The 27,660-nt window shown below is 33.8% G+C and overlaps 1 protein-coding gene, 1 long non-coding RNA gene and 1 pseudogene across 3 annotated transcripts; 1 reads left to right on the plus strand and 2 right to left on the minus strand.

Moving 5' to 3' along the window:
* Nucleotides 1-685: 685 nt before the first annotated feature.
* LOC114728982 (coatomer subunit beta'-2-like) lies at nt 686-6,666 on the minus strand (annotated as a pseudogene).
* Nucleotides 6,667-11,814: 5,148 nt separating this feature from the next.
* LOC114728980 (uncharacterized) lies at nt 11,815-12,384 on the plus strand. Of its 2 annotated transcripts, none has more exons than XR_003738698.1 (2): nt 11,815-11,946; nt 12,264-12,384. It is a non-coding gene; the product is annotated as an uncharacterized LOC114728980 (long non-coding RNA). The 2 variants fall into 2 exon arrangements; XR_003738699.1 differs by having other exon boundaries at nt 11,815-11,940.
* Nucleotides 12,385-22,968: 10,584 nt separating this feature from the next.
* Nucleotides 22,969-27,205, minus strand: LOC114728953 (disease resistance protein RPS5-like). Its single transcript, XM_028915897.1, has 2 exons — nt 26,963-27,205; nt 22,969-25,206 (listed from the first exon to the last, which is right to left on the minus strand). Exons 1-2 carry the CDS (start codon nt 27,203-27,205, stop codon nt 24,352-24,354), a joined length of 1,098 nt encoding a protein of 365 aa, XP_028771730.1. The 3' UTR covers nt 22,969-24,351.
* Nucleotides 27,206-27,660: the final 455 nt, after the last annotated feature.

Consider the following 27,660-nt stretch of genomic DNA (forward strand, 5'->3'; position numbering starts at 1 on the left):
ATAACAAATATCATTCAGGCAGTCTTACTGCATAACCCCTGCTTGGATTGAGAGAAAACTAGGAGGAGAGAAAACAAGAGAAGAAAACATGAGGGAAAACAACTTTTCTCTTGTTTGGGTAGGAGAGAAAATATAGGAGGAAGGAAAAGTAGGGGAGAAAATAAGGTGGTCCCCATGCCTCATTTTCTCTCCAAATTTTCTCTCATGTATGGAGAGATTTGGGAAGGAAAACAAGATTTTCATAACTACCCCTACTATCTCTTACCTTCCTTATTTATTTCTTTTATTATATTTAAAAATTCATTCATTTTTTTATTTTATGTTAAAACAATATTTTTATTAAAAATTTGGCTTTAAATATAATAATCTGAAAATATATATCAACCAAATAACTTGATTTTAATTATTTGATGATGATGCCAATGTTAGTATAATCTTTTTGTCACAATATTTGATTTAATTAATTTAAATATGATATATTTGATAAGGACATTTTAGTCATTTGGATATTTATTAATTTTCTTTCCTCTCTATTTTCTTTCATCTATCCAAGCAAGAGGGATGATAATATTTTCCTCTAGTTTTTCCTTCTCTCTATTTCTCTCTCCCTTTTTTTTCTTTCCTCCCAACTTTTCTTCCCATCCAAGCAAAGCATAAAAGTATGACACGTTTGAAATAGAATTACCTTATGGAGATCTTTTCTCCAAATTGCGAAAATCTCTGAGACCTTGCTTGGGAGACAAGACCTTGCCATTAAGGCAGCTTTAGGAATCCGACTACTGCAAAGGCACAAGAGAGCTATGTAAAACCGAATTCTAGTCCAACTTGTTTCTTACTTGTGTTACTGCTTTATGGAAGCAAAAGGGCATAACTAAAGAAGATTACCTCTCTACCCACAGTTGAAGGCAGTCTTCAAGTTTTGATATTCCCTCGGCATCTCCTAAAGAAGAATACAGCAGTAACAGTCTACTCAAGTCCATTCAATTCGTAAACATTCTTCAGCCATTTCTAACTGCAAGACCATAAAATACAGTGACTTGTAGTAAAACTGAAATTCCCAACAAGCATCATACATTTTAATTATACATTAGAATGAGCATCTAAAACTAAAGCATCTGAACTCAACTTGTCAGTAGAAATTTCACCCAAAACTGCCTTCATTGGTCCTAACTGCATGCTCTGTAACTTCTTACACCCAAGAAGGCTAAATAAAGCATACATAGCCATCATAATATTCAGAAGCACATTATCAAAGCTGAGGACCTCACAATTATACACAGAAAGGACATTCATAGCCCGTTTGTTTGAACCTTTTTTAAGAGAAGATCTCTTTCTAAAATCTAATAATACATATTTAAGCTTTTAGAAGTAACCAGAATCTCTTAAAAAAACAAAGAGAGCATGTTTTTAGGTACTTTAAGCAGCCACCTTGAGTAGGTTCTGAAAATAATCAGATATAGTAAATGGGAGGGAATGTTCATAAAAGTACAGGATATACAAAGATATAATAAAATTTGAAAATCACTCAATACTAAATCATTTCATAAACTGAAATAGACGGAGATATCATAAAATCTGAAAATTACTAAATCATAAATTTTTTTAATGATTAAAACCAAATGCAAGATAGTTTGCTTTTTATAAAATGATAAAATCCCTAGGCAATAGATCACTTCTCACAATGCCACATTAAACAAACAGGGCCTTAAAAATGCAGTTTACCCAAGCATTGGAGATAAAAACAGTGCCAACTCATTTCACTTAAAAAGAAAAAGAAGAAAAAAACCCTTTCCAGTAGACATGGCCAACTATCCCAACTGCTTCCATTTAGACTCACTTTGCACTTCTCCTGCAATACTCTAAAAAAGAATATGAAAGTCATATTAATCAAAATATAAACTGATAAATTAAATTTCTTCCATAAAAACAAGCAAATTTAGTACCCAACTTGACAATTTTGCACGTCTATAGATAATATGATTGTATGCATATTGCATGAACTTACCTTTGCCGCTTCCAGTCTTCCAAGCTGCATGGCTAACTCAAATCTGTGGTCAGGATCAGTTGCTACTTCAAGAGCACAGTCTGTCATCCCTCGTGATTCCAGCAAACGAGCCACACTATCATTTGATCACATTTACAATTATAACAAAGATGTCATTTGTCCACCAAATTTTAGATCTATGGAAATAATAAGGACCATATGGCCTATAAAACATCATTTTGCATGAAAGTAAGGGAAACGTAGTAGCAGATTATACAAGCTTATTAGTGAGGTTTGGAATCATAAAGCATGGAAAACAAAATATGATAATGCACAGAATTGATACTATATATTCATAGCTTTGTACTAAGAACAGGATACAGCCCAGAATAACTCTCAAAGGACATAAAAACATATCTATTAATAAGAAAACAGTTTGCCTGGGTCACAAATTTTTGCAATCACACATAACATGCACTTCCAGTGTCTAGCAATTTGGAAAATGTAGTTAGGGGATTAGCATGTACATCCATTTTGCTCAAAAGACTTTTAAGGGGAAAAAATTGAGAACATCTGCACTGAATTGCAGAAAGTGAAGTGTAAAGCATTGTTTGTAATTATCTGCTTTTACATAGTTCTATGAAGCAACATTGTGTTACTTAAAGCATTTTTCTTTTCCTAAATCAATGTAATTTCTCACCCAAAAAAAAACACTGGAGTATAGAAGAATCACTGTTGGCCTCATACCTATTATGGTGCTCTTTAGGAATTGAAGGTAGAACTTCACTGGCCCTACCCAAATCTCCACGCATTACAAGAGTCTTGTACTCAAAAGCAATGTGTATGCCATGACGCTAGAGAAAATAAGAAATAAATAGAAATAGTCAATATCGCTACCAGCTGTGCCTTTAAATAAATAGAACTAACTTGAACTCTTCGTCTATCAGATAGACCCAACCTTGGCTAGCAAGATATCCCAACAAGTGCATAGGGCGATCCAAGTGAAACATTGTATAGCCTAAATCATAATGTTAAACACAGAGGCTTAATAAGATTCATGAAGTTTCAAACGAAGACATGCACTTCTTTCAAGCACAGAAGGGGCAATCTCCAACCCAGATGCCTGTCATAACCTGTTTCATTTATTTCACGCTAACTTGTCGAAAGGTCTTCCACCATCCAAATATGATGCAACTATATCACGCTGCAATATTGAATGTTACCATGTTTATAGTGCCTTGTGTCAAAGTATGCCAAATATATTGGGACAGTGTTCTTCAGAGAAAGGCAGCTATCATGATAAAATAATTAAGTCATCAGATTATCAGAATCCTCACATTGTAGTTCAGAATGTAGAATGATGTATCACTAGCAATTTTTACTATAGATCACCACTATCAGCCCAGTAGAGGTTCTGTCAACGGAAATAAACAAGCAAAATAAAACTATAAATAGAAGAAGGAGGAAAAAACAGAAATTGTTCGTCATATAATGGAAGCACCTACTTTAATTTCACATTAACATCGATGCGACAGATTAACCTGCATTCACTCCAATCATAAAAGCAAATGAAATCATTTGAACACATTGCTAATAACGTCCCACCAAATATTCGTTCAGCAGAAAAAGTTGGCCGAATACTCTTCTTTTCCTGGAATTCATTGAAACAAAAAGTTGTTTCATTCAGCAAATATCTGACATGATTACTCTTGAAATTTTCAAATAAAACGAAGAGCTAAAACCACCACAGGGAATGTACTGGTGCCATTGGCAACAGAAGCATACATGCTTGTCATATTGTTCAGCCATAATGGTTCAATTGAAATAAAAAATAGCCAGCTTAATTTTATCAAGACCTACTCATTGGAAACAGCACAGGAATGGAGGAATCTAGTTTGCTTTCCTCATTTTAGAGAATTAGCAACAAATTATTTGTTCCTACCATCTTGCTCAAGGAATTACAAACCTGGAAGTTTTTTGTGAAAATTATCTTTGATGTACTCCCTCGGACAGCATATTCTCCGTCTGAAGACCATACAATTTCCAGTGCAGAACCAAATGACCTATTTTTCCATGCCAATGAAGTGCATATAATATACTCACCATCTCCACATACAACAACAAACCTCCCATTCGGATTGTGCCTTAAACTCTGAAATGATATTATTGGATCGCAAGTTAATCACACATACACAGAGAAACTGCACATGAAAAACAATCAACCTAAAGCTCATTTCTGTCAACACAATACCACTTTCACCACCCTTGAAGTACAATGTCTAACATCAAATAATATAGCCTATATGGTTGCACCAATTCTTATTTGTACCGAGAATCCCCGATGGCATTCATACCATAGATCTAGACAAAAGTGTCCAAGGAAATAATTATACATAGAGGCCCTCACCCTTGTATTGCTATCTAATTAAGAGAATACAGTTCTGCATTCTCCTCTGATCGCTCCTTGATTATTCGTTGAAGTCATTTTATAACAGAATGATGATTTTAAAATTTTTTTAAAAAAAAAGGGCTGAGGCATCTCGAAAGAATGCAGTCTAAAATAAAATCATGATTCCTGCTCACTTGTGGGTAGAGATCACAGGTGCCCGACTCCTTAACAGCCAAAGTTAATCTTTCTCCATCAGCAACCTGAAGCAAAGCAATTGTATATATGCCACTCAAGAGATAAAATCTTTTATAGCCAACTAAAATTTCAAGAGAGTAGCAAGCATGTTTTATAGAAAGTAAAAATAATCAATTTAAGTCATTATAAAGCTCCATGTTGTATAGCCAAAAGTCAACTCTGTATCAACATAGCCAGATTTAAATAACAATAATTATCAGATGTTCAAATTTGAAATGGAAAATATTTCATTTGAAAAAAAAAAAAAAAAAGTGAACGATACAAGGTCTAATTTTTCAAAAGAATATTCGGGCTTCAAAAGAAAATCCAGATCAATGAAATAGGGTCAAAGAAGGAGATGGGTTGGTGATATACGGACCCAATTTTGCAGTGATTCCTTACTATAAATCATAAGGGGAAAAGGGTAAATGCAAATACACGACATTTTGACGCTTCATTGGCAAGTGGAGATTCAGCATATTCCCAGGGAACGAAATCAAGTGGCAGACGTTCTTGCAAAGGAAGGTCTGAGTAATTCTTCTCTCTTGAGTTCTTGTCCGCAGTGGCTTAGCAACTTTGTGTCTGCAGATCGTATGGGATTTGAATCCCCTTTTGTTTAGTTTTGGTCTTTAGTTGGGCTTAGCCCTCTCTCTTGTAGCCAAAAAGAGGGGGGGCGGGGGGGGGGGGGGGGCGGGGGAAGGGTAAATTAAAGACTCTTGCAATCAGGTTGCATCAGACTCAATGCAAAGCCGCAGACTTCGTGCAACATCCCTACATCTGCAAAAACCAGAATCATTAAAATCAATGGGAATTGCATGACCCCAAGGATTCCTGCGAATTGACTCAGGCAAACAAGATTTCATAGATAATTTAATATTCCTAAAATTTTAAGTTCCAAGTGATTTTTTTTTTTTTTACCAGAATAAGTTCCAAGTGATATTGAATCATACAAATCAAATCAGAAATAATGTAATCATGATAATCGTGCTTTTTAATTTTTCTTCACATATTTCGAAGAAGTTTAGGGTAAAAATGAACCCAAACCTCTACTTCTGCTCCTACACTCTTTAACTGTCTGAATTTTATTGTGTTTAGCCCAAATAATTTCCCACTGTTGTCCAAGCTAGCCACAGGCTCTTCCCGGCCCAGTTTGACCATAGTAGTTCCCTCATGATAGCCAAGCATAACCCCATGGATGAAGAAACGATTGAAAGAGACCCTTTGGAGGTTTCAGATTAGAAGTAGAGGAGAATATCAGTTGATGGAAAGATTGAAGCAAACAAGATTTGTGATGCACAGTTTCTCAAATCAGTTATCAAACATGCAGACTTCATAAGAAGACTTGACGCTATCATCCCAACTCTACATAATTTCACAGCCAAGAAAAAGAATTACTTAAACTACTGGCAACGAGACTCATCAACGTAAACCTTTGTTGTGTCTAATAGCCCAAACTCTTTTAAGACCATAATTTAATGTGCTCTCGAGTCTGTAAGTGGATCAAATCAACATAAAATATTAAAATCAATGGTCAATATATTATTAATAATCTCAATTACAATTTTAAATGAGTCTAACATCTTATAAAGTGCACCAAGGCAAGCAATAAAATTAGAAGATAGAAAACAGAAGAACGGATGACACTGTCCAATTTGGAAGTCTCAAATTCAAAGGAGTCTCAAGTATAGATATTTATATTTACCAATGAAGAAATGAACACTTTCAAAACTGAATCAAAATAATGAAAGTAGAAAAACTAATGCGTTCTTTGTTTTCTTTTGCTTCTTTTTTTAAAATGCCCTGAGAAGAGAGTGATCACATGGGAGCAAAAATAAGAGATGAATGTGCATAACGAATATTACCTATAAGTTGCTGAATGCCATATGCGCACTGTACCATCCTCTGAACCAGTAATAATTATGGGAAGATCAGGATGAAAGCATAAAGCAGATACACTGTGCATGTGGCCTTCTAGAGTCTGGACGCAACTTTTGGTCCGGTATAGTCCCATGCCTGTTTCATTGATTTCATCGATGAAAATATGTCCTCCAATGTCCATTGCAATTTGCCTTAATTGCATGAACTATCCCTCTATTTTGAAAATGTACACTTAATTCTAAACTGTTAATTCTATTAAGAATATTTTTTTATAACATCTATTATGAATATTTTAAAAAAAATTAAATGAGTTTTTCTTTAATTTTTTTGCAAATAATTTTTGTCTTTTTTATTATATGGGACAAAAATTTAAGTAATTAGTTAAGGTAGATATAAAAAAATGAATTGAAAATTTGACTAATTTTGTTTATAAATATATATTTTACTAAATGGTTTATAAACATTTGGGACAAAAATATGTTTAGAAGTTTTAAATTATGAATTAAATTTACTTGTATAATCTCTGAAACTCATATCACATATACTGCACTATATGATAAAAAATACATGTTTAAAATATGTTTTTAGGTTGCTATTAAAAAAAAGAAATATATTTTTAGCTATTTTAAAAGAAACCTACAGAAATAAATTTTAATAATGAAAAGTTAAAGTTATATAGTTATATAATACACTGAAAATTAGTAAATTCTATAATATATTAGAAAGTTTGAAATATATGTATTAGAATTAGTTTTTGTTGCGTAAAAAATATTTTTAGAAATTTTTAAATAATTCTTATCTTAATGAAGGTATTTTAATCATAACAAGGTTGAAAATATGTTTTCTATCATATATTTTAAAAATAAAAAATTAAAATTTGTTTTGGAAAAAAATCAGAACGTCATTTTAATATTTTATTAATTTTTTCTACAAAATTAAAGTAAAAAGAATCTTGTCTTTTCATTAATGGCAATCATACTAATAAATCAAATTATTTTTTTCATCCTTCATTTCACCATTTTATAAGTATTTTGTCAAATAATGAGCCGAACAGATTTTTTTATAATTTTTTAATTTTAAAACTTGTTATAAAAAATTACTCTATTGAATTTTTTTAAAAACATAAAAACACAGATAACAGAATTAAACAAGCCCTTCTTTTATAAAAAATATATATATTAATAACATATAGTTAGTCAACCATAAGTTTTGGGATAAAAGTTTTGCTAAATCCGAGTTAGAGTCTTAATCATCCTCCAAGAAACGTATGATAATGGGATGAAAACCTAAACAATTTCTAACAACGTGAAGCAACAAAATGTTAGAAACAAAATACGACAAAAGTAGTGTTGCTTGATGATTAAGGAGCCGTTTGGGATACCTTATAAGCTGATTCTCTGTCATGATTTACTAAATATAAAATAAATACATAAAAAGAGTTTTGTTAAGATTTATGTAAAACATGCTTATTTAGATGATTCCAAATGAGCCCCTAAAAATGAAAAATAGTTTCAAGGCTCGATACCAAAAGAGTCTCCATAAAGTAAGAGGAAAAAAGAAAGAGATGATTAATGCCACGTTTGGTAGGATGGGAGAGTTTTTGATGGAAGTAGAAGTGGAAATAAAGTGGAATTAGAAGTGGAATTGGAAGTGGGTTTTAAAACATGTTTGGTAGAAAGATAGAAGTGGAATAAATTTTTAATTGAAAAATATATTTATAATATGAAAATACTAAATTGCCCTCAAAAACCAAAAAAAAAAAAAAGTTCTTTCCTTCCACGCATCCACAACCTAAAGATGCATCGTCCACCATCGTCATTTGATTGCCATTGTCACCGGAAATCGTCCAAACATCAATCAAATACCACAAAAATAATGAAAATTTCATCAATAATCAATATAAACAACCACTATCTTTGCCGTGATCTAAGCATTGCAGGATGCAGAGGGAGAAGGGTTGCAGGTCGAAGTCGTCGCCGTGATTGAGTAGTCGATTTTGTGAGAAGAAGACTCACAGCCACTGTCGTTGCTGAGATCGTCGGAGAAGAAGACTCGAACCAAATCTGAAAAGAGGGGGAAGAAGGCAAAAGGTTCCTCATCGCAAATCTGAAGTCGAAGCTTCGTTCACCATCTGTCGTCACCTTTGACATCATCCTCCTCCATCTCACTGTTGTTCTCATTCATCTCAATATCATCCTCATCCATGAAAATCTATGAAAGGCCCTGTTCATCGATGGACGTAGAGGGAGAGAGGCACAAGCACATCCATCAGGGGCTTGGGTTGCCGTCGCGGACGTAAGGGCGTCGCCGCTGCCCTGTCTATGGAACATTGTCACCTCGTAACTACGAAGAATCATCGTCGTTGTTGGTGGAGGGAAGGATGGAAGGGTAGAAGGGCAAGGGAGGAAATGGACCCATGGAAGTTCCATGGGGGAGGCAAGGAACTCACTTCATCGAGGGCTTCCATGCTAAAAAACAGGTAAAAATATCAGTTCTAGTTCCACTTCCAATTCCAATTCTCAGCCTCCAGTTCCTTGCTACCAAACGGGGCATAAGTCTTGGGTCAACTTAGTTACTAAATTATCTCTCTTTAATTTATAATATTTTAGGAGATTACAATATTGAATGCAAGATGTTGAACTAAACTTATGATATATGACATCTGACATAATAAATAAGGCTGTGTTTGGGATCATATTTTGAGATCTCAAACTAACTTCCCGTTCATGTCAAAATTTTTCGTTTGGGATCTTAGTAAAACAAAAAAGTTTCATGAAAAGAAGTTTATTTTACCTTAAAGTCATTTTTTGTAGCTTCTCTAATGTGTCACGGTGAGATGAAAATTATACCCTCTCTCTTATCTTAAAAGGAGTGCCATTTGCATAGGAAATGACCATGCCACCCAAATTTATTTGTTGTTATTTTTATTTGTTAATATAAAAATAATAATTAAAATATGATTTTGATTTTAATGTTTTTCTTAAAATTATTTCATCATACACATATACTATATATGATAAAATTCATATATTTTTTAGTCACTTTACATCTAAATTTATTTTTTTATTAATCATTCAAACAAGTTTCAGCTTTTTAAACTGATTTTTTTTTTCGGCAAAAGCCAATCTAAATATAAATGACATCACACTATCTTACTTTTACCTAATTTGACTTTTACAAAAGTTAGATTGACAAAAAATAACTTCTCCTATTGTTAATCTAAACACATCCTAAATAAATAAAGGGAAAATTACAATCAAGTCTCACAAATGAAAAAAATTACAAAATAAATCTTAAAAGTTGTCATTCTTCATTGTAAGACTTGTTATTACAAAATGTTCATGTTGTTATTGCGATCTTTTAATAATTATTTCTCTTCTATGGGACTTGACTGTAATTCTCCCGTAAATAAAATTTTGACAAACTTTGGAATAAAGATTTTTTGCCTATGTACAATACTACTTTGTTTTTGCCAACCTATATGTGCTATACTACTAAACTAAATTAATTTGTTATACATACACACCCATATATATATTGGCCAATTGTCATATATTTATACATATTGAATAATATTAGCATGTCACTGGTTGAAAACGATTTAACATTGCAAGAAATCAATTAAAAAGAGTGGTCAAAATGAAATTAGAGAAAATAATGAGGACAATGAATTAAACATTCATTAAAATTATATGATTGGCATTAATTTTATAGTACTTCCAGTTCCAAATATAAGATTTATTTTGTAGTACAATTTTTACATTAATTAAAAAAAGACAACTTTCACGGCTAAACTAAGTAATTAATATCATCTCCAATAAAATATAAAATACAATATGTTTTCTTCCTTTAGTATTAATACTCCATGATATATGTCCTTTTATTCTTGGAAATGCTTGTTCCTTGGTTGGGAAAAAAAACAACGAGAAATTCTGAAGAATATGATGCTTAAGACTCATAACATGTAGCCGAATGCTAATTTGTTTTTTTTTTTAAACTATGTTAAGTCCAAAGCCTTTTTTTATTTCTTTTTTCTCCTTTGCTTTTATCTATTTGTGTTGAAATATTTGATTCATTTGTTTTCTTGTAGTTTCCTGTTTAGTTTGTAGGCCCAAATCAGTGTTATGGGCCCGAATGTATGTAGCCCATGAGGATTAGTTTCTGGTTGCGTATCTGAATGTAATTTAGTTTGTTACTGTGACTTGTATATATAATGGGTCTCGGTAGGCCCAAAGGTGTAATCCATTTTTCTGATCTTAATGAAGTATTCAGATTGATCAAACTGTGCGTTTAGAAGGGTATTACGGGTTGGTGCGTTCAACATGGCATCAGAGCCAAACGTCGCCGTTTAAGTGATGCTGAGAAGAGCTCCTCGACGACGGCCTACCAAGAATAGCGCAAAGAAACCCTAATCCTCCACCGTAAGAACCATGGGTGAAGAGAAGGTCACGCCCGAGAGCATCTTGTTTTCGCACCCCCTGTTTTTGCATCCGTCCGACACGCAGGGGACGGCAATCATCCTACACGTTCTCACCGGTACTGAAAATTACACGGTGTGGTCCCGCGCAATGAAAATCGCACTTCTCGGCAAGCATAAGCTGGGTTTCGTCGATGGTTCTTGCAAGAAAAGCGACCAAGCAACGAGTCTCTGGCCACAGTGGGAGAGATGCAACGCTGTCGTCCTCTCCCGGCTGATTAACTCGATATCCAAGGAACTCGCCAGTGGGATTATATACTTTCAAGATGCGCACGGAGTGTGGGTCGAATTGAAGGAGCGGTTTGACAAGAAGAGCGGTTCAAGAATTTTCGCATTACACCGGGAAATTCACTCGCTCCGTTAAGGTTCGAATTCTGTCACAGTTTATTTCTCGAAATTGGAAGAGTTGTGGGAAGAGCAGGTTGCTCTCATCACTATTCCGTCCTGCAATTGCTCGACGCCAAAGCCTATCCCGACGCTGTTCAAGAACAGAAACTATTACAGTTTCTGATGGGGCTCAACGAGAATTTTCTCAAGCCCGCAGACAAATATTGATGATGTTCCCTCTCCCATCCGTTAACGAGGCATACTCACTGATCGTCCAGGATGAGACCCAACGCATCCTGTCTTATCGTGATAAGAACGTTCCCACCGAAGGTCTTGCAATGGCTGCAAGGGGAAGGGGGCGTGGACGAGGACGCGGGAGAGGAGATAGTACACTGGAGTGTACACACTATCACAAAAAGGGACACCTCAGAGAAAATTGTTTCCAGCTCGTGGGATATCCACCAGGCTTCAAAGGGAACAGAGGAAGACAACAAGGGGATTCCCAGCAAAGAGGAGCTAATCATTTCAAAGATGTTGACCCTCAAGGACACGCAATAACCACGGTTGCACCAACATTCACACAAGATCAATATGAGAAGATCCTGGAGTTGCTGAAAAAGGAGACTGAGCCTACCGTCCACACTTTAACCGGTACAGGTTTGACCTCTGCTGCTCATAATGTTGAAATTCACACACACTGGATTCTAGACTCGGGTGCTACTACTCATATGGTTGGAAAACTTGAATTGTTTGATGATTGTGAGTTGTATAATGGACCGATTAATTCAATTAAGATACCAAATGGGGATAGACTTTCTGTTACACACACTGGTTCTATCACGGTTGCTGATAATGTTGCTATTCATGATGTTCTTTATGCCCCTCGCTTAGCATTTAATCTCATATCCATATCTAGATTTACAAAAGAAAATAATTGCATGGCAGCCTTCTTTCCTGATCTCTGTATACTGCAGGGCCTTCAGGATGGGAGGATCAGGATGACTGGTAGAGAGTATAAGGGATTATATGTGCTAAAAGTCACCAACAATACCCCTATTTCAGTCAATGTAATTCAAAATGAGAAAATTTCCAAGAGAGATTATGATATACTGTTATGGCATAGAAGGCTAGGACATGCACCTTTGTCTGTGATTAAGCATCCGGATTCTATATGTATTGACAATTCTACTCTGAATAAAAGTTCTCATTCTTGTGATATTTGCATTCGATCCAAACAAACTAAATTTCCCTTTAACTCTAGTGTTATCAAGTCTAAAAGGTGTTTTGATTTAATTCATGCTGATGTTTGGGGCCCATATAGGAACCCCACACATCAAGGTTTCCAATTCTTTTTAACCTTAGTTGATGATTTTTCGAGGGGGACTTGGATACTTTTAATGAAACATAAGAGTGAAACAGAATCACATATTCGAAATTTCATCTCCTATATTTCAACACAATTTTTTGTCATTGTGAAAAAGATTAGGAGTGATAATGGCACTGGATTTACTAACAGTCAGTTAAAAACTTATTTCAGCAAAGGGGTATAATTCATCAGACCAGTTGCCCTTATACTCCAGAACAAAATGGGTAGTGGAAAGGAAACATAGAACCATTATGCAGATTACTAGGAGTCTCATTCTCCAATCTGGAATACCTATCAAGTATTGGGGAGAGTGTGTCAAGATGGCTGTTTTCATTCTTAATAGGGTCCCATCTAGGATACTTGAATACCAGACACCTTATGAATGAGTCTATGGTACTAAACCGGACTTAAGCAATCTAAGAACTTTTGGATCCCTTGCTTATGTGACTGACTTAAGAACCAGTGATAAATTACAGCCTAGGTCAATCCCTAGCATATTCCTAGGATATCCAGATAACCAGAAGGGTTTTCTTCTTCTTAATCTAAAGGAAAACAATTTTTTTGTAAGCAGGCATGTGAATTTCATTGAAGATAAATTCCCTTTTGGGGATGTGAAAGAAAACTTTCAAAATGGATTGAGTAATGACATTAGATCTATGTTTTGGTTTGAATCAGATACTTTTGAGAAACAAAATTCAGAATCTGTTAAAGAACCCCAATTAGATAATAGTGGTACTGAATTCGTTGGAAACAGAATGTCTAATGAAGAAATCAGTGAGGATAATAACAATGATAATGATGATAATGTGCACAACAGAAATGGAATTCATACTCATAGGTCTACACGTACTAGAAGGCCCCCCATCTGGGCTAATGATTATGTTTGTTCTTTATTACAGTTTGATTCAGACTATTCTGTTAAGAGTAACTGTAAATATCCTATTGATGATTACTTATCTTATGCACTAATGTCTCCTGATCACATGTGTTTCTTAACCTCCCTTGATTCAAATAACAAACCATCATGTTATCAAGAAGCCGTTTAAAATCCAGATTGGGTTAAGGCCATGCAAGTTGAAATGAATGCTTTAGAAAATAATGGAACTTGGACTATAGTGCCTTTACCTAAAGGAAAATGGCCCATTGGTTGCAAACGGGTGTATAAAATCAAGTATAATGCTGATGGTAGCATAGAAAAGTATAAGGCTAGATTAGTGGCTAAAGGCTATAGTCAAAAAGAAGGGATCGATTACCATGAGACTTTTTCCCCTGTTGTAAAAATGTTTACTGTTAGGGTGGTTCTAAAATTAGCAGCTGTGAATAGATGGAATGTTTATCAAATGGATGTTCATAACGCTTTTTTACAGGGAGATTTAGATGAGGAAGTTTATATGAAAATACCTCAGGGTTTTGAGAGAAAGGGGGAGCAAATGGTTTGCAAATTAAATAAATCTCTTTATGGTTTAAAGCAGGCTTCAAGATAGTGGAATCAAAAACTGTCTGAATCATTGCAGAAAGGAGGTTTTACTCAAAGTAAATCAGATTATTCTCTCTTTATTAAACATTATAATGATGGGGTAGTACTTATCCTAGTATATGTGGATGACTTATTGATAACTGGGAGTACAGAATTTGGCATTAGTAAAACTAAAGATTTTTTGCACAGACATTTTAAGATTAAGGTTCTTGGTTTAATGAAATATTTCCTTGGGATAGAATTTGCTAAATCTGAAAAAGGAATTGTTTTGTCACAAAGGAAGTATGTTCTAGATTTGCTATTTGAGACTGGTATGACAGGTTGTAAGCCCTTGGGAGTCCCAATGGCACAAAATCTGAAGCTGTTTCCCTACGATGAAAAGAAGAATAAGAAGGAGGATCTGTTACAACAACCTGAAAAATACAGACGCTTGGTGGGTAAGTTGATTTATTTAACTATGACCAGGCCTGATATATCTTATTCTGTGCAGACATTGAGTCAATTCATGCAAATGCCAACCAAGGCTCATATGGCTGCAGCAAGAGGTGTTTTGCGCTATCTAAAAGGGACTCCTGGCTTGGGAATTTTCATCAGCTCTAAAGGGAAACCAGAATTAGAGTGTTATTGTGACTCAGATTGGGCATCATGTGCAATGTCAAGAAGGTCTGTTTCGGGTTACTTGTTGAAGTTGGGAGGCTCACTTGTAATGTGGAAAACAAAGAAACAAAACACTGTTTCTAAGTCCTCTGCTGAGGCAGAGTATAGGGCTTTAAGTATGGCCATTTCAGAGGTGGTATGGCCCCTTAGTTTGCTGAAAGATTTGGGAATAACTCACAATGATCCAGTGAAGGTGTATTGTGACAGCTAGGCTGCAATACATATTGCAGCTAACCCAGTTTTTCATGAACGTACAAAGCATATAGAGGTGGACTGTCACTTTGTTAGAGAGAAATGGCAGTCAAAGCTTATTAATCTGCTTCATGTCAGAAGCAACGATCAACAGGCAGATTTGCTAACAAAGGCTGTTGGAGGCAATGTGCAGAGAAATCTTCTAAGCAAGTTAGGTGCTATGGATGTCTTTAAGCCCCAAACTTGAGGGGGAGTGTTGAAATATTTGATTCATTTGTTTTCTTGTAGTTTCCTGTTTAGTTTGTAGGCCCAAATCAGTGTTATGGGCCTGAATGTATGTAGCCCATGAGGATTAGTTTCTGGTTGCGTATCTGAAATGTAATTTAGTTTGTTACTGTGACTTGTATATATAATGGGTCTCGGTAGGCCCAAAGGTGTAATCCATTTTTCTGATCTTAATGAAGTATTCAGATTGATCAAACTGTGCGTTTAGAAGGGTATTACGGTTGGTGCGTTCAACAATTTGTCTTCAATATTGTGCCATTTTTATGGTTTTCACTCATTGATTGACTGGCTCATGGATTAACCACTTATAATTGGAATCTTATCGGATGTCGCCGAAGGGACTATAATGGATTCTTAAGAACCTAATTAAGTAAACAACATTACCTTATATCAGCATAAAACTTGAAATTTGAAAATGTGCATATTTTACGTGCAACATTGCGTACATAACATATATAAAAGCTTGATTTATCAGTATCCATATTACTAGCTGTCGAATTTAATTATTTTCAGTTGATAGAAAAGTATAAATTAATTTAATTAGAAAAAAATGTATACCTGATTATCTTTTCTATACTATTAAATGCATAGCTAAAGGAATACTTCAAATAGAGAACATGTAAATGTGAGCATAACGTTTTTATACTGTGATCAAGTTTCAAAAATATAACCTTTTTATCCAGAATTTTTAAAAGTGCTTAACTAGCCTGGTTTGAACACTTTTTTCTTAAAAATGTCTATATCACTTTCGATTTACTACTAACAAATTTAAATTAACTCATGAGAAACTATGAGCTATGTATTTAGAAATTGAATTACTTAATTAACAATATTATTGATGCTGAATTTGGAAATTATCTAATTCATGAACACAAGCAACGAAATAAATAAAACACCACATACTAAATTGGGGGGGGGGGGAGATGTAATGAAGATTACATCTTTAATGTTTTGGATACCTTTGAGCCAAACACCAACTTCATGTGTCCTTTGCCCCTCTCTGCTACTCTCAGTTTCTTCAATTTGTGCTTCCACATTGATAAACTCTTATTTGCAGTGAATTCTTAGTCTAATTTGTAAGATCAAATAGCAATTTTATGATTAAAAACTACTCCGCCGGTCCTTAATATAGGACCCAATTATTGAGTTAATTTTGGTCTTAAATATAAGACCCATTTCTCATATTTATTAATTTTTTCTAAATTACCCATATGGATACTTCCTTAACCATAATCAAGTAGAAGAGGGAGAGAGGATATTAAGAAAGATAATTATGGTGTTTTAGGAAAAATGTGTCACTTTTCTTCTAATTAACTAACTTACCTAACTTCTTTAATCTAATCAAATTAATTAAATGGGTCTTATATTAAAATAGGAGGAGTATTTGTTTTGTGGGAAATAAATAAAAAAAAATTGATCAAATTAGGAACTAACTATCATTTTCATTTTTTATAGTATTTTTTATCCTGTGAACCAGTTACTCATTTTATTTGTTTTTATCAGGTCTTAGGCCGAAAATTAAAGACACGAAAGCTGAGGCCCAGCTCAAGAGAATTGGATGAAGATTTTGAATAATGAAGTGCCGCGTTTTGATGAAGAGCCAGGTGCAAGAGGATTCTGTTATGGAACCCTTGGGCAAGAGGATGATTGGTGGGTTTTATGAACTGGCAAGTGGGAATCAATTGATCATCATCGTTCTTTCCGTCCTCCTGATCTCTTCCCTGCACCGTCATTTTTCTTTCCTCTCATCATCTCAATCTTCGTTCTGATCCTTCCATGGCACCTGCGATTTCATACTCAGTAGCTTTTCCACCCCTGTGATGCGAGGCTAGACACTGTGCCTTTGTGGAGAGGTGCTGGACCTGAGCTTCTGAACATCAGTGAGAAAGAGTTCGATGATCTTTGGAGATTCAGACTAGACATCTGATTTGGGTATGCGAGTTATATGCTTTAATCCTTATGCTAGATTTATTTCGTAAATCTGGAACTGAACTCTCAAGATCTGTAGGCTTGCTTAGCCAGAGACCTCTGTGGATTCGAGTTGAATTTACTTCTGCTTTCTTCTTTGATTTGGATATAATTGTTGCCTCAACCGAGTTGGTTGATGTTCTCAATTAATTTCAGGATGAATGCAAGTCTGTGTTTGTCATAGAAGAATGGATCCTCTGCTTAGGTTCTCCTAGGTTGAACATTTCGCACTCAGTGTTGATGTCTTGCGAGTAGCAGTTAGGCACTGATCCAATCTACGAGTTGTGGATTAATTGATAATTCAACTATTGAACTCTCGGTTTCATAAAACTAGGAAGGTCGCAAGCAATCTCCACAGAAGCATTCTCAATCATTGTCGGTAACATTTCTGTTCACTAGTTTTCCATTTACTTTAGTTCCTTTGTTTTTACGATCGTTTTTAAATTTCAGAATTTATATGATTTGTAATAATGGTTCCTTTTAGCCTCAACGTTTTCTTTCCATTGAAACTTTATTCATGCGTTTTGCTTTCTTTACTTGGGCTTTTGGCTGGTGTGTATTCCCATGTGAATAAAAAGATTGAAAATACCAACAGGAGTTAGTCCAAGTGGTAAGCGGCTTGGTACCGCTTAAGTGAGGTCTCAAGTTCGAGTCTCAGCGTATGCAGAAATCCCTGTTGGGAGACTCACCCACCATAGCCAGGTGCGCGACGCGGTCGGATCCTGATTAGTCGGAGCAAAGCTCCGGTGAACTGGGTGGGCAACCAAAAAAAAAAAAAAAGATTGGAAATAATTTCTTCAGAATGACCTTTTCTGGAATTTTCCCTATTTATAATCTAATTAAATATTTTAGTCCCTGTATCACAGGAGAGAAATTTTTAGATAGATGCAATATCGCATACATAAAAACTTGATTTAATCAATTTATTAGTGTCCATTTTACAGGCTGCCCAATTTTTCAGCTAAAAGAAAAGTAGAGATAAATTTAATTAGAAGAATATGTACACCTGATTAGAGGTAGCTGTAAGCATAATACTTTTATATTGTGAAGAAGTTTCAAATAAATTCAATAATATAGATTTCACACTTGGCTTCTCCAATTTGAGCTTCTACGTCCTTCTTCATAGCTTCAAGCCTTTTCCATTATTTAACACACAAATTCTTTGTTATATCTCATATGACATCTCCCAGTTTTTCCATATATATCAGCTTCTCTCACTTTTGATCTTTCAAACGATGCTAGTTAAGCTTGCATTTAATCCAAAATCAAAACAGCAAAATACCAAAGTTAGAGTTTTTTCATAAATTTCTTGTCATTTCTTTGTGTGTGTGTTTTTCCTTCAAAATGAAAGAACAGCACATGTATGATAGTTTGGGCTTACTTCGTACACTAAGACATTGCAATATTTTATGAGTTTGCATGAGACAGCTGATGATGCAAATTGATGGGATTTGAAAAGTAAATTGAAGCATCTGATGTCTTACTTGATCTTTAATTTTCTTTGATAAGATGGACATTGATTTATTCTTTAGAATGCTATGATTTCTTTCTTTTGCTTTCGTTAATTCTCACATGCATGAACAAGTTGGGAATCATCATACAAAAGATCGCCATTCTCGAGTTGGCAATGAAGCAATGAATTTTTTTGTTTTGAAACATGAAAATTACGTTTTCTATGGCTTCAAGTTTTGATTAGAGTTCGATTCTTAATTTGAAGTTTTGCTGCTGGATCAGATCTTGTATTGTTAGTTGTTACATACACACACATATATAATATGCATCTAAGCTTTTCACCACTAAATATTAGATAAAAATTAAATTAAAAATAGTTCCATTCTGTTATTGGTCATGGATGGATAATCATTTGACTCGACTTAAGAGACGAGAATCACAATAAATTGTTTTTGAAAGAATATAATGACATTTAAATCTTAAAAGAATAAATTAATGATAATTGGATCCTTAAAAAAAAAATTCGGAAAAATATTGAGACATTTGCAAATAGGATTCCCAATTGTAAATTAGAAGTTGCATTTCAAACTTAAATGCCCCATCTGCAGTTAAAATTCATCAGTTTATAATTGTGCAAATCAAATATTTGTAACTTCTTAAATTTTTCTTTTAAAAAATCTACAATATACATTTACATATGATATCATCGAGTCCCTCACTACAGTTATTAAAATTAAAATAACTATTGTAAATTAAAGTCCACTCAGTCAAATGGGGAAATGCAATAAAGAAAAAAATATCAAGAAAATTAATTAGCTTAAATTAAAAATCATATAGCTCAGTTAGTCAGTCAACGAGTACAACATTACAAAACATTGACAATATTAATTATTGTAAACAATATTCAGGAACATGAATATAATGTCTCACTAGTTCGCTGGGGTGGCTTCCACCCGTTATGATTCGTGTTATTTGCACTAAATCCCTTGCTGTAAATATTCAGATATAAAAGCAAGAGTCAAGAAATCGGTGATTAGGCATCCCAAGATGAAAACAAATAAGGCAAGAAAAGCATTAATTTAGAGTATTGTGCAAGCTAAAAATTCCATAAATCAGACATGGGGACCAATTTATACAAGCACTGACTCTAAAAGGAAAAAAAAATAAAGGGAAAAGAATTAGACTGGACTTGCCACTTGTCGTCTGATCTGGTTTTAAGCACTAAACTGGTCATGGAGTAAACCTGTAAAAACAGGGGTAAATCGGCGATCAACCGGGTTGAATGATTATGTTATTATGTGTTCTATTTTTCCTCATTCAACTTCTAATATCTCAATCACTATAGATTTGAATGAACCTTAATAATAATTTTGATATCAATGATTATTAATTTTAGTTATTGAGAAATGGTAAAGATGAACATTCTCAATGTTGTTATACTTTATTATTATTACAATCAAACTATTGTTGCATTAATATTGTTGTATTTTGTTATTTTTAATTAAATTATATTATTTTAATATGATTGCTTTGATCCCGAGTTAACCTTGATTTGACGCACTGACCTTAGAATTTTGATCAGTTTAGTATCCGGTGCGATCTTTTGTTCTTTTGTTAGAAGCGCATCCATTAGTAAATAAATAGAACCACACCACCGTGCTTGGTAGAATAAAGCAGGGGAAAGAAATTGGACCACAATATACATACATTACACCATAGAACTACAATATCACCAAGAAAGAGACTTGCAAGTTGAAGTAGTTTTAGATAGAACAAAAGACTATTGGCCTTAAGCAATTATAACTACACGGAACTGAAAGCAGAAGGATGGTAATTAATTGGCAAATAAAATAATGGCTGGATAATACTGGCAGCCTAAACTAAAAGAAGAAGAAATAAGGCAGTAGGATGAGCATTGAGAAACTCATTAATAAACAGAAATGAATCATCAATATGAAAATATAATCCAAAATCTAGTGAAATCTGTACTATTTATAAGAAATTAAATGAATAATGCGTCTCACTTCAGATTCAGTGCCAACAGAAAACACACACATAAATAAGCCCTCAATTTGTTCTAAAAGTCGTACAAACACATTAATATAATGCTATAATAATACAGAAAGGAATCCTATAATAAAACTCCTCATCAATTGATATGTTTTGGTTTGGTTTTGGATTTGTTTTAGGATATGTTTTGGTTTTGGTATTTGCTAATACTCATATATTGTGCAACAGATACTAATGCTTGGAATGCAATGCTCTTCTTTTGAGTTTTGAGTTTAGGGGATCCTTTAATTTGGGCTTGCTAGACATTTGAACATATTTGACTGTATATTTTTTCGCTTATTTGAAATCTAGTTGGATTGTTGATTTTTTCGCTATTATTATGCTTCATTAATTTCCTAGTGTTTTAAGTAATTAATTATGAATTAATACTTGGTTTTGGTTTTGGTTTTGTATTAGGAAGTTCGCCTTTACTATTATACGTGCATAAATGCCAAGCTTGCTGGTATTCATAATTCCTAAATGACGATCACACCTGAAAAATTATAAGCTGGAGCATTTTAAAATTTTTTTATAAATTAATTTTTTTTTGGCATACATTTTTTTTTTCATTTCTGTCCCGAACTAATTAAATTATATGCATTTCTGTCCCGAACTAATTAAATTATATGCCTTTCTAATCTCCTTTTCCCACTCATCCTTTCTATAAATAAGGGTATATTTATTAAACTAATTTTACCTTACTTTTTAGTTAAAATAATAATTCAATTATCTGTAACTAATAAAAAGAATATAAAAAAGTAACATATATTCACAGTTCGTCTGGCGCACCTTTACAGAATTTGAAATTAACTTGTCTTGAAAAATGAAAGTTGATCAGAGTTCGGTTCTTACCTTCACTTTTGAGTTGCTTTGGTCTCTTGATCCTCACACAAATGAACTGGTCATCCATCATAATTTTTAATTAGCACTTAGTAATAGAAATATTGTAATCAATTATGTATTAATTTAAATAATTTTTCATTGTTAAATTTCCAGATAATTACAAATAGTTGCAACTAGTTATAGTTTGTAATGATCATTATCCGACTCAAGTTTTTTCTTTGTTCCAAATTATCCGACTCGAGTTTGAAAAAACTACATAATTAGCTGTTTATAATGAGTTCTTGAAACATCCAGCCCCATCATAATTAAAAGAATTAATTTTATTAATGCTAATATTTAGTTGTTAAAGGAATATTAAAATTAATTTTACGAAAGATATTTTGATTGAAAAATAAATATTTCGTTTCCTCGTTATTACATATTATTTATATAAATAATTATTACGTAACATATAATTTTACTTTAAAATATGAATACGAGTTCTTAAATTCCCAAACCACGCAGCTTAGATTCTTTCACTGTTAGATTGGTCAAAAATCTTAATTTATTGAATTAATGGGTAAGATCTAAGGTTGAATTATTATGTTTCTTATTGTATGATTTTTGCTCCGAGGCTGGCGTTTTTTTTTTTAATTTTCAGAAAAAAGATGTTTTCAAGATGTGAATAATTTCAGTGAATTATTGATCAATATTCAGAGTCTTATTATGACCACCAAGAAAGGAAAAACTCAAAATAGATTATTGACCAATTACCATTGCTCTGTACGTACAAAAGGGTGTAATGGGGAATCAGAAAGTTTACACAAATAGGGAAGCAAAATAAAAATACATAAGTAATAATACACACGCCGCGTTTGGTGGTCCTTTAATTTATTTTGAAAAGAAGCTAATCAACCTTCACTGAATTCAGAGAAGGTGTAAGAACCAACGAGGAAATCCAATCCCATAACAGTAAGCAGATCTGCAAATTATAAAAAGCCAATTAACAGAATAAACAATTAATAATTTCATGAAGAGAAAAGAGATGAAGGAATCACACCCAGACATGTGCTCGCATACATAATCACACGATGGGAGCTGGGCCAGCGTTTTGATATATGTCAAAAGCAATATGCTTATGTTTTATATCTATAAAGCGTCAAATTATATTACGTCATGAAAATTAAAAGAACAGTAAAGAACAATATGTTCGTTGATGTTACCAATGTATTTACCTTGAAAACTTATGTTGAAGTCATCCGACATGAAAGGCTGAAATTTTGATTGGAAATTGTGTTTGGCGTCCCATTCCAAACTGTCCCACCAATCTTCTTGTCCGCGGATAATTAGTTGTTTGGCAGAGTTGGAATGAAGTGGTAGCCTTTTCAGATTTGGACATTCTACCATAGCGATGGTTTTTAGGGAAGGAAAAGACAAGGCGGTCTTATGGATGCTCTGAAGCTTTGGCATTTGAACTAGATATAGGTTTACAAGAGAAGAGAATACACAAGAAGAATCCTCATTCTCATCTTCCTTTATCACTTCCTCCACTGATGAGCAGTCGACAATGACAAGTAGTTGAAGCAGTGGGGCATGCTTGAGCCATGTGACATGCGTTAAGGAATGGCAAGCAACGATATACACGCTTTGAAGCATGCCTAGACAACAACTGTCATCATAAATACCAGAATAATCTTTCAAACCAGATAATTGAAACATAGCCAATTGTTGGAGGCGCTTCATTTTTGAAATGCATGCCAATAATAAAGGCATCTCAATGGTGTCCAAATTACAGAGGCGAAGAGCATATATACATTCTTGCAATTTGTCTGACTGAAGTAACTTGTTGAAGCCTTTTTCTGTTCTTATTTCAACATTTATTTCCTCAATTTTTGGCAAAGATTCCACCTCCTCTAGGAATTCTCCCTCTGCTTCGCTATTTTCTCCAACTCCCTTGTCATAATTAACTCTCAACACTCTTAATTGTTGAAGACTTGATATCACTCCTGATGGAATGCTGCAATATTACCATCACTCAAGTGCAAATTGAATACCTTCAAATTCTTCAAATTCTTCAACTCCTCGGGACACTTAGATCCATCTATGATTAAACAAAAATATTCCAATAGAACCAACTCACCAATTTCTCCAAGTTCACATGTATCAGGACAACGTAGTTCCAACATCTTTAATTTGCTCATGTATTTGAGGTTTTGCAAATGTTGTATACCACAACGCCTCAACAATAATGTTACTAAATTGGGATAAGTTACAGGTGCTACATGCTGTACTTTCCTATTCATAATTGAAATCCTCTCAACAATTTTTCGTTTTTCAACATCATCATGGGATGTTGTTATCGCATCTTCTTGTACAAGAACCCTTTTAATTCTTTTATTTTGGTCACAAGATAACCACAATGCCATCTCTCGAATCATATCATGCATCTTAAATGAACGACTTAAAACAACATCATCTTCAACACTCTCCAACAAGCAACAAAGCTTCAACTTTGCAATCACAGATTGACCATCATTACGAATGTCTTGTATGCTTTTTGTCATATCTCTACAAATAAACCCCTCCCCTATCCATTTATCAATGATATCAGTGAACCGAATCTCATAGTCTTCTGGATATAATGCACAATACAAGAAACAATTTCTATGAGTATCATCCGGCAACTGATCATAGCTCAACTTAAGGATGGAAAAAACTTTTGTCTCCAAATCTGTAGTGGTCCATGGAGAACTTGTCAACTTATATTTTGAGGACTCCCATGCTTTAACATCTTTCACACCAGCCATAGCACTCCTACCACACTTAACGCAAGCGGTAGCCCTCTACACTCTGCTGCCATTTCTTCTGCTAGGACTTTGATCCTAGGGTGGGAGTTTAAAGTCTTCTCACCAACTTTCATATAAAATAACTCCAAAGCTTCTTTTTCATTCAAAAAGTCCACTTTGAATGACTCTTGAGCTTGCATTTTTTCGCACACATCCTCCAATCGTGTTGTGAACAACACTTTGGACTCAAAGTTTGAATCTTTTGGATATGGTACCCCCACCGAATTCAAGTCCAATCTCTCCCACACATCATCCAGCAATAAAGCAAATTTTTTCCGCTCCAACGCATGCAAAATCTTTGAAGATTTTTCTTCTCGACTATTGCAAGAACTCCAAGCAACATCTCCAATTCCTGCTGATTTTCTTATATTGTCCATGATTGCATCCAAGTTACGCTCTTTGGATACCACCACCCAAATCACAAGAAAATCGGGCTTTCTCTTCCCAAGTTCATTACTAATTTTCTTCAATAAAGTGGTCTTTCCCACCCCTCCAGTCCCGTATAAACCTATGACACCAACATTATTTGCTTCAATTCTACTCCATACTTTATCAAATATCAAATCTTGCCCCACGGTTCCATCAAGAGGTATTTGACCAATTCCTTTATGTGGTGGCTTGTGAGTAATCTGATAATCCTTACCAAACCTCTGTCCCTCGGCTGTCAGCTTATCTACTTCAGTGAGCATCTTGGCAACATTCTTTCCTACCTTGTAGCTTGACTTGCAATTCTTGGGACAACATTTACTTAGGCATTTGTTTTCGGTTTCTTGGGCCCCTTGATCTAGATTGTCTTTTACTTCCTGTGAATACAAAATCATTTAGTTTGATATTTCTTTTCCCCTGTTTTTCTGAATCTTTGCATGAACTAATTAAGCACACTTTCATATCAAGTTTTGATATCGAGATAAGAGATTGCACATCTTAATATAAATGAATGAAATTTTTTTGGCCAAATATGAATGACAATTTTTTGACTGAAAAAGCATAATGATATTATTAAAGATTTTGGCTGGGCTTGTTTGGTTTCCTTTTGACAAAACAGCTTTTTTTCCTTTATAATTTTAAAAACGACAAATAAAATACATGTCTGAAACGGTTTTTGAACAATTAAAAAAATAAAATATGTTTTGTAAAACAAAAATAATTAGAACATCAGTTTAATATCTTATTATCTTTCTATCCATCAAAATTATAGTAGAGGTAGAGGATATTGTATTTTTATTAGGATTAAAGTACATTCAACTTCCTAAAATATTTTATAAAGTACACTCAGCACCTTAAAATATTTTAGAGCACAAAAAAGTAGAGCTTTGTCGCCCTTAATTAATAGTCTACTCACATTGGTTTTCTCCCTTCCAAAAAAAAAAGCTTCCATCCCATCTGAACAACAAAAGTACTCTCTGTCTCTCTACTCCCTCCCTCCATAGCTAACCATCAAGGTCGCCGTCATCGAAGCTGTTTATTTGTGGCGATGGTAGAAGGGTGGGAGGGAGGGAGCAAAGAGAGAGAGAACTTCTGATGTTCATATGGGATGGATGCCTTTTTTTTTTTTGGGAGCACATTCCATGCTCATGGTATTCTTAGTAACTTGAACCATCTAGATTGATTTTGGACAGTCCATATTGAATTTAATTTTTTTATATATTTCAATTAATTTTGAATTTTAATAGATACAAAATTTAAAATAAATATAATCTTATAACTAACACTTCTTTAAAAAATAAAGTTATTACTGAAAATATTGCATATTAAAAATTTTAAATATAAATCATTCATATGACATTTTAGATGATCTAGACTGCATTACAATAATGAGCACACAGTACTCATTGCTATGATGAGTATTGAATCAGGAACTGTATAAAAACATTATGCTCACAACTACATGTTCTCGATTTGAAGTATTCTTTTAGCTATGTATTTAATAGTATACAAAAGATAATCAAGTGTACATATTTTTCTAGTTATATTTATTTCTACGTACTTTTCTTTTAACTGAAAAATTGGACAGCTTTTAATATGGATACTGATAAATCAAGTTTTTATGTACGCAATATGCACGCTGTCAAATTAAGTTTTAATTATGTGGATATAAGGTAATGTTCTTTACTTAATTGCGTTCTTAAGAAAGATATCATCTTTATTTTACATCATATACCCATTAAAAAAATTATTTAAAAAATAAATTAAATCCATATCATGTCAATCAGATCTAGATGGTTCAGATATGATGAGCTTGAGGTACTCACCACTCTGATGAGCACCAAAACTTGTTCGGTTTGTATACTGTAATAAAATTTCAAATAAATTCAATATAATATGAGTTTCACACTTGTCCAAAAATTTTTAAATGTTCTTAACTAGCCTGATTTGAACTAACACATTTAAATTAAATTATTATAAATTATTGAGCTAAGGAATTACTTGATTAACAACATCATTGATGTTGAACATGGAATTATCTAATTCATGTGCAGAAACAATCAAAGTAAATAAAAACACCACATGCTAAATAAGGAAAAAAAAGAGAATAAATGTAAAATGAAAAGTTCGTACCTTTTCAATCTTTTGGATACTTTGGAGCCAAACACCGACTTCATCTGTCCTTTGCCCCTCTCCAATACCCTCAACTTCTTTGATCTGTGCTTCCACGTCCTTCTTCTTAGCTGCAAGCATATTCCATTCATGTTCTAGAGATTGTAGATTCCCTTCCAACTCACAAATAAACCCAGCTTCTTGTTTGGCACAACCACACAAATACTTTGTAATATCCCATATGATTTCTACCACTTGCTCCATATCTGCTTCTCACTTTTGATCTTTCCAAAGATGCTAAGCTCGCATTCATCCAAAATCAAACAGCAAAATGCTAAAGTTAGAATTTTTTTCAATAACTATTTTCCCTCAAAATAAAAGAAAATCACATATACGATGGTTTAGACTTACCTCGTGCACCAAGAGATTGCAATATGTTATGAGTTTGCAAGAGACAGTCGATGATGCGAATTGACAGGATTTGAAATGATGATGATGATGATTCCTATAATTCTTTAATTTTGAAAAGTAAATTGAAGCATCTAATTCGTTACTTGATCTTTATTTTTCTTTGATGAGATGGACATTGATTTATTAATTCTTAGCGCTGCTTTGATTTCTTTCTTTTGCTTTTGTCTATTCTCACATGAATGAACAAATCAGGAATCATCCTACAAAAGATCGCCATTCTTGAGTTGGAGTTGAAGCAATGAATCTTT

This window comes from Neltuma alba, unplaced genomic scaffold (genome assembly GCF_004799145.2).
Source record: "Neltuma alba isolate B1F8T4 unplaced genomic scaffold, ASM479914v2 tig00012586_pilon, whole genome shotgun sequence".
Taxonomy (NCBI): domain Eukaryota; kingdom Viridiplantae; phylum Streptophyta; class Magnoliopsida; order Fabales; family Fabaceae; genus Neltuma; species Neltuma alba.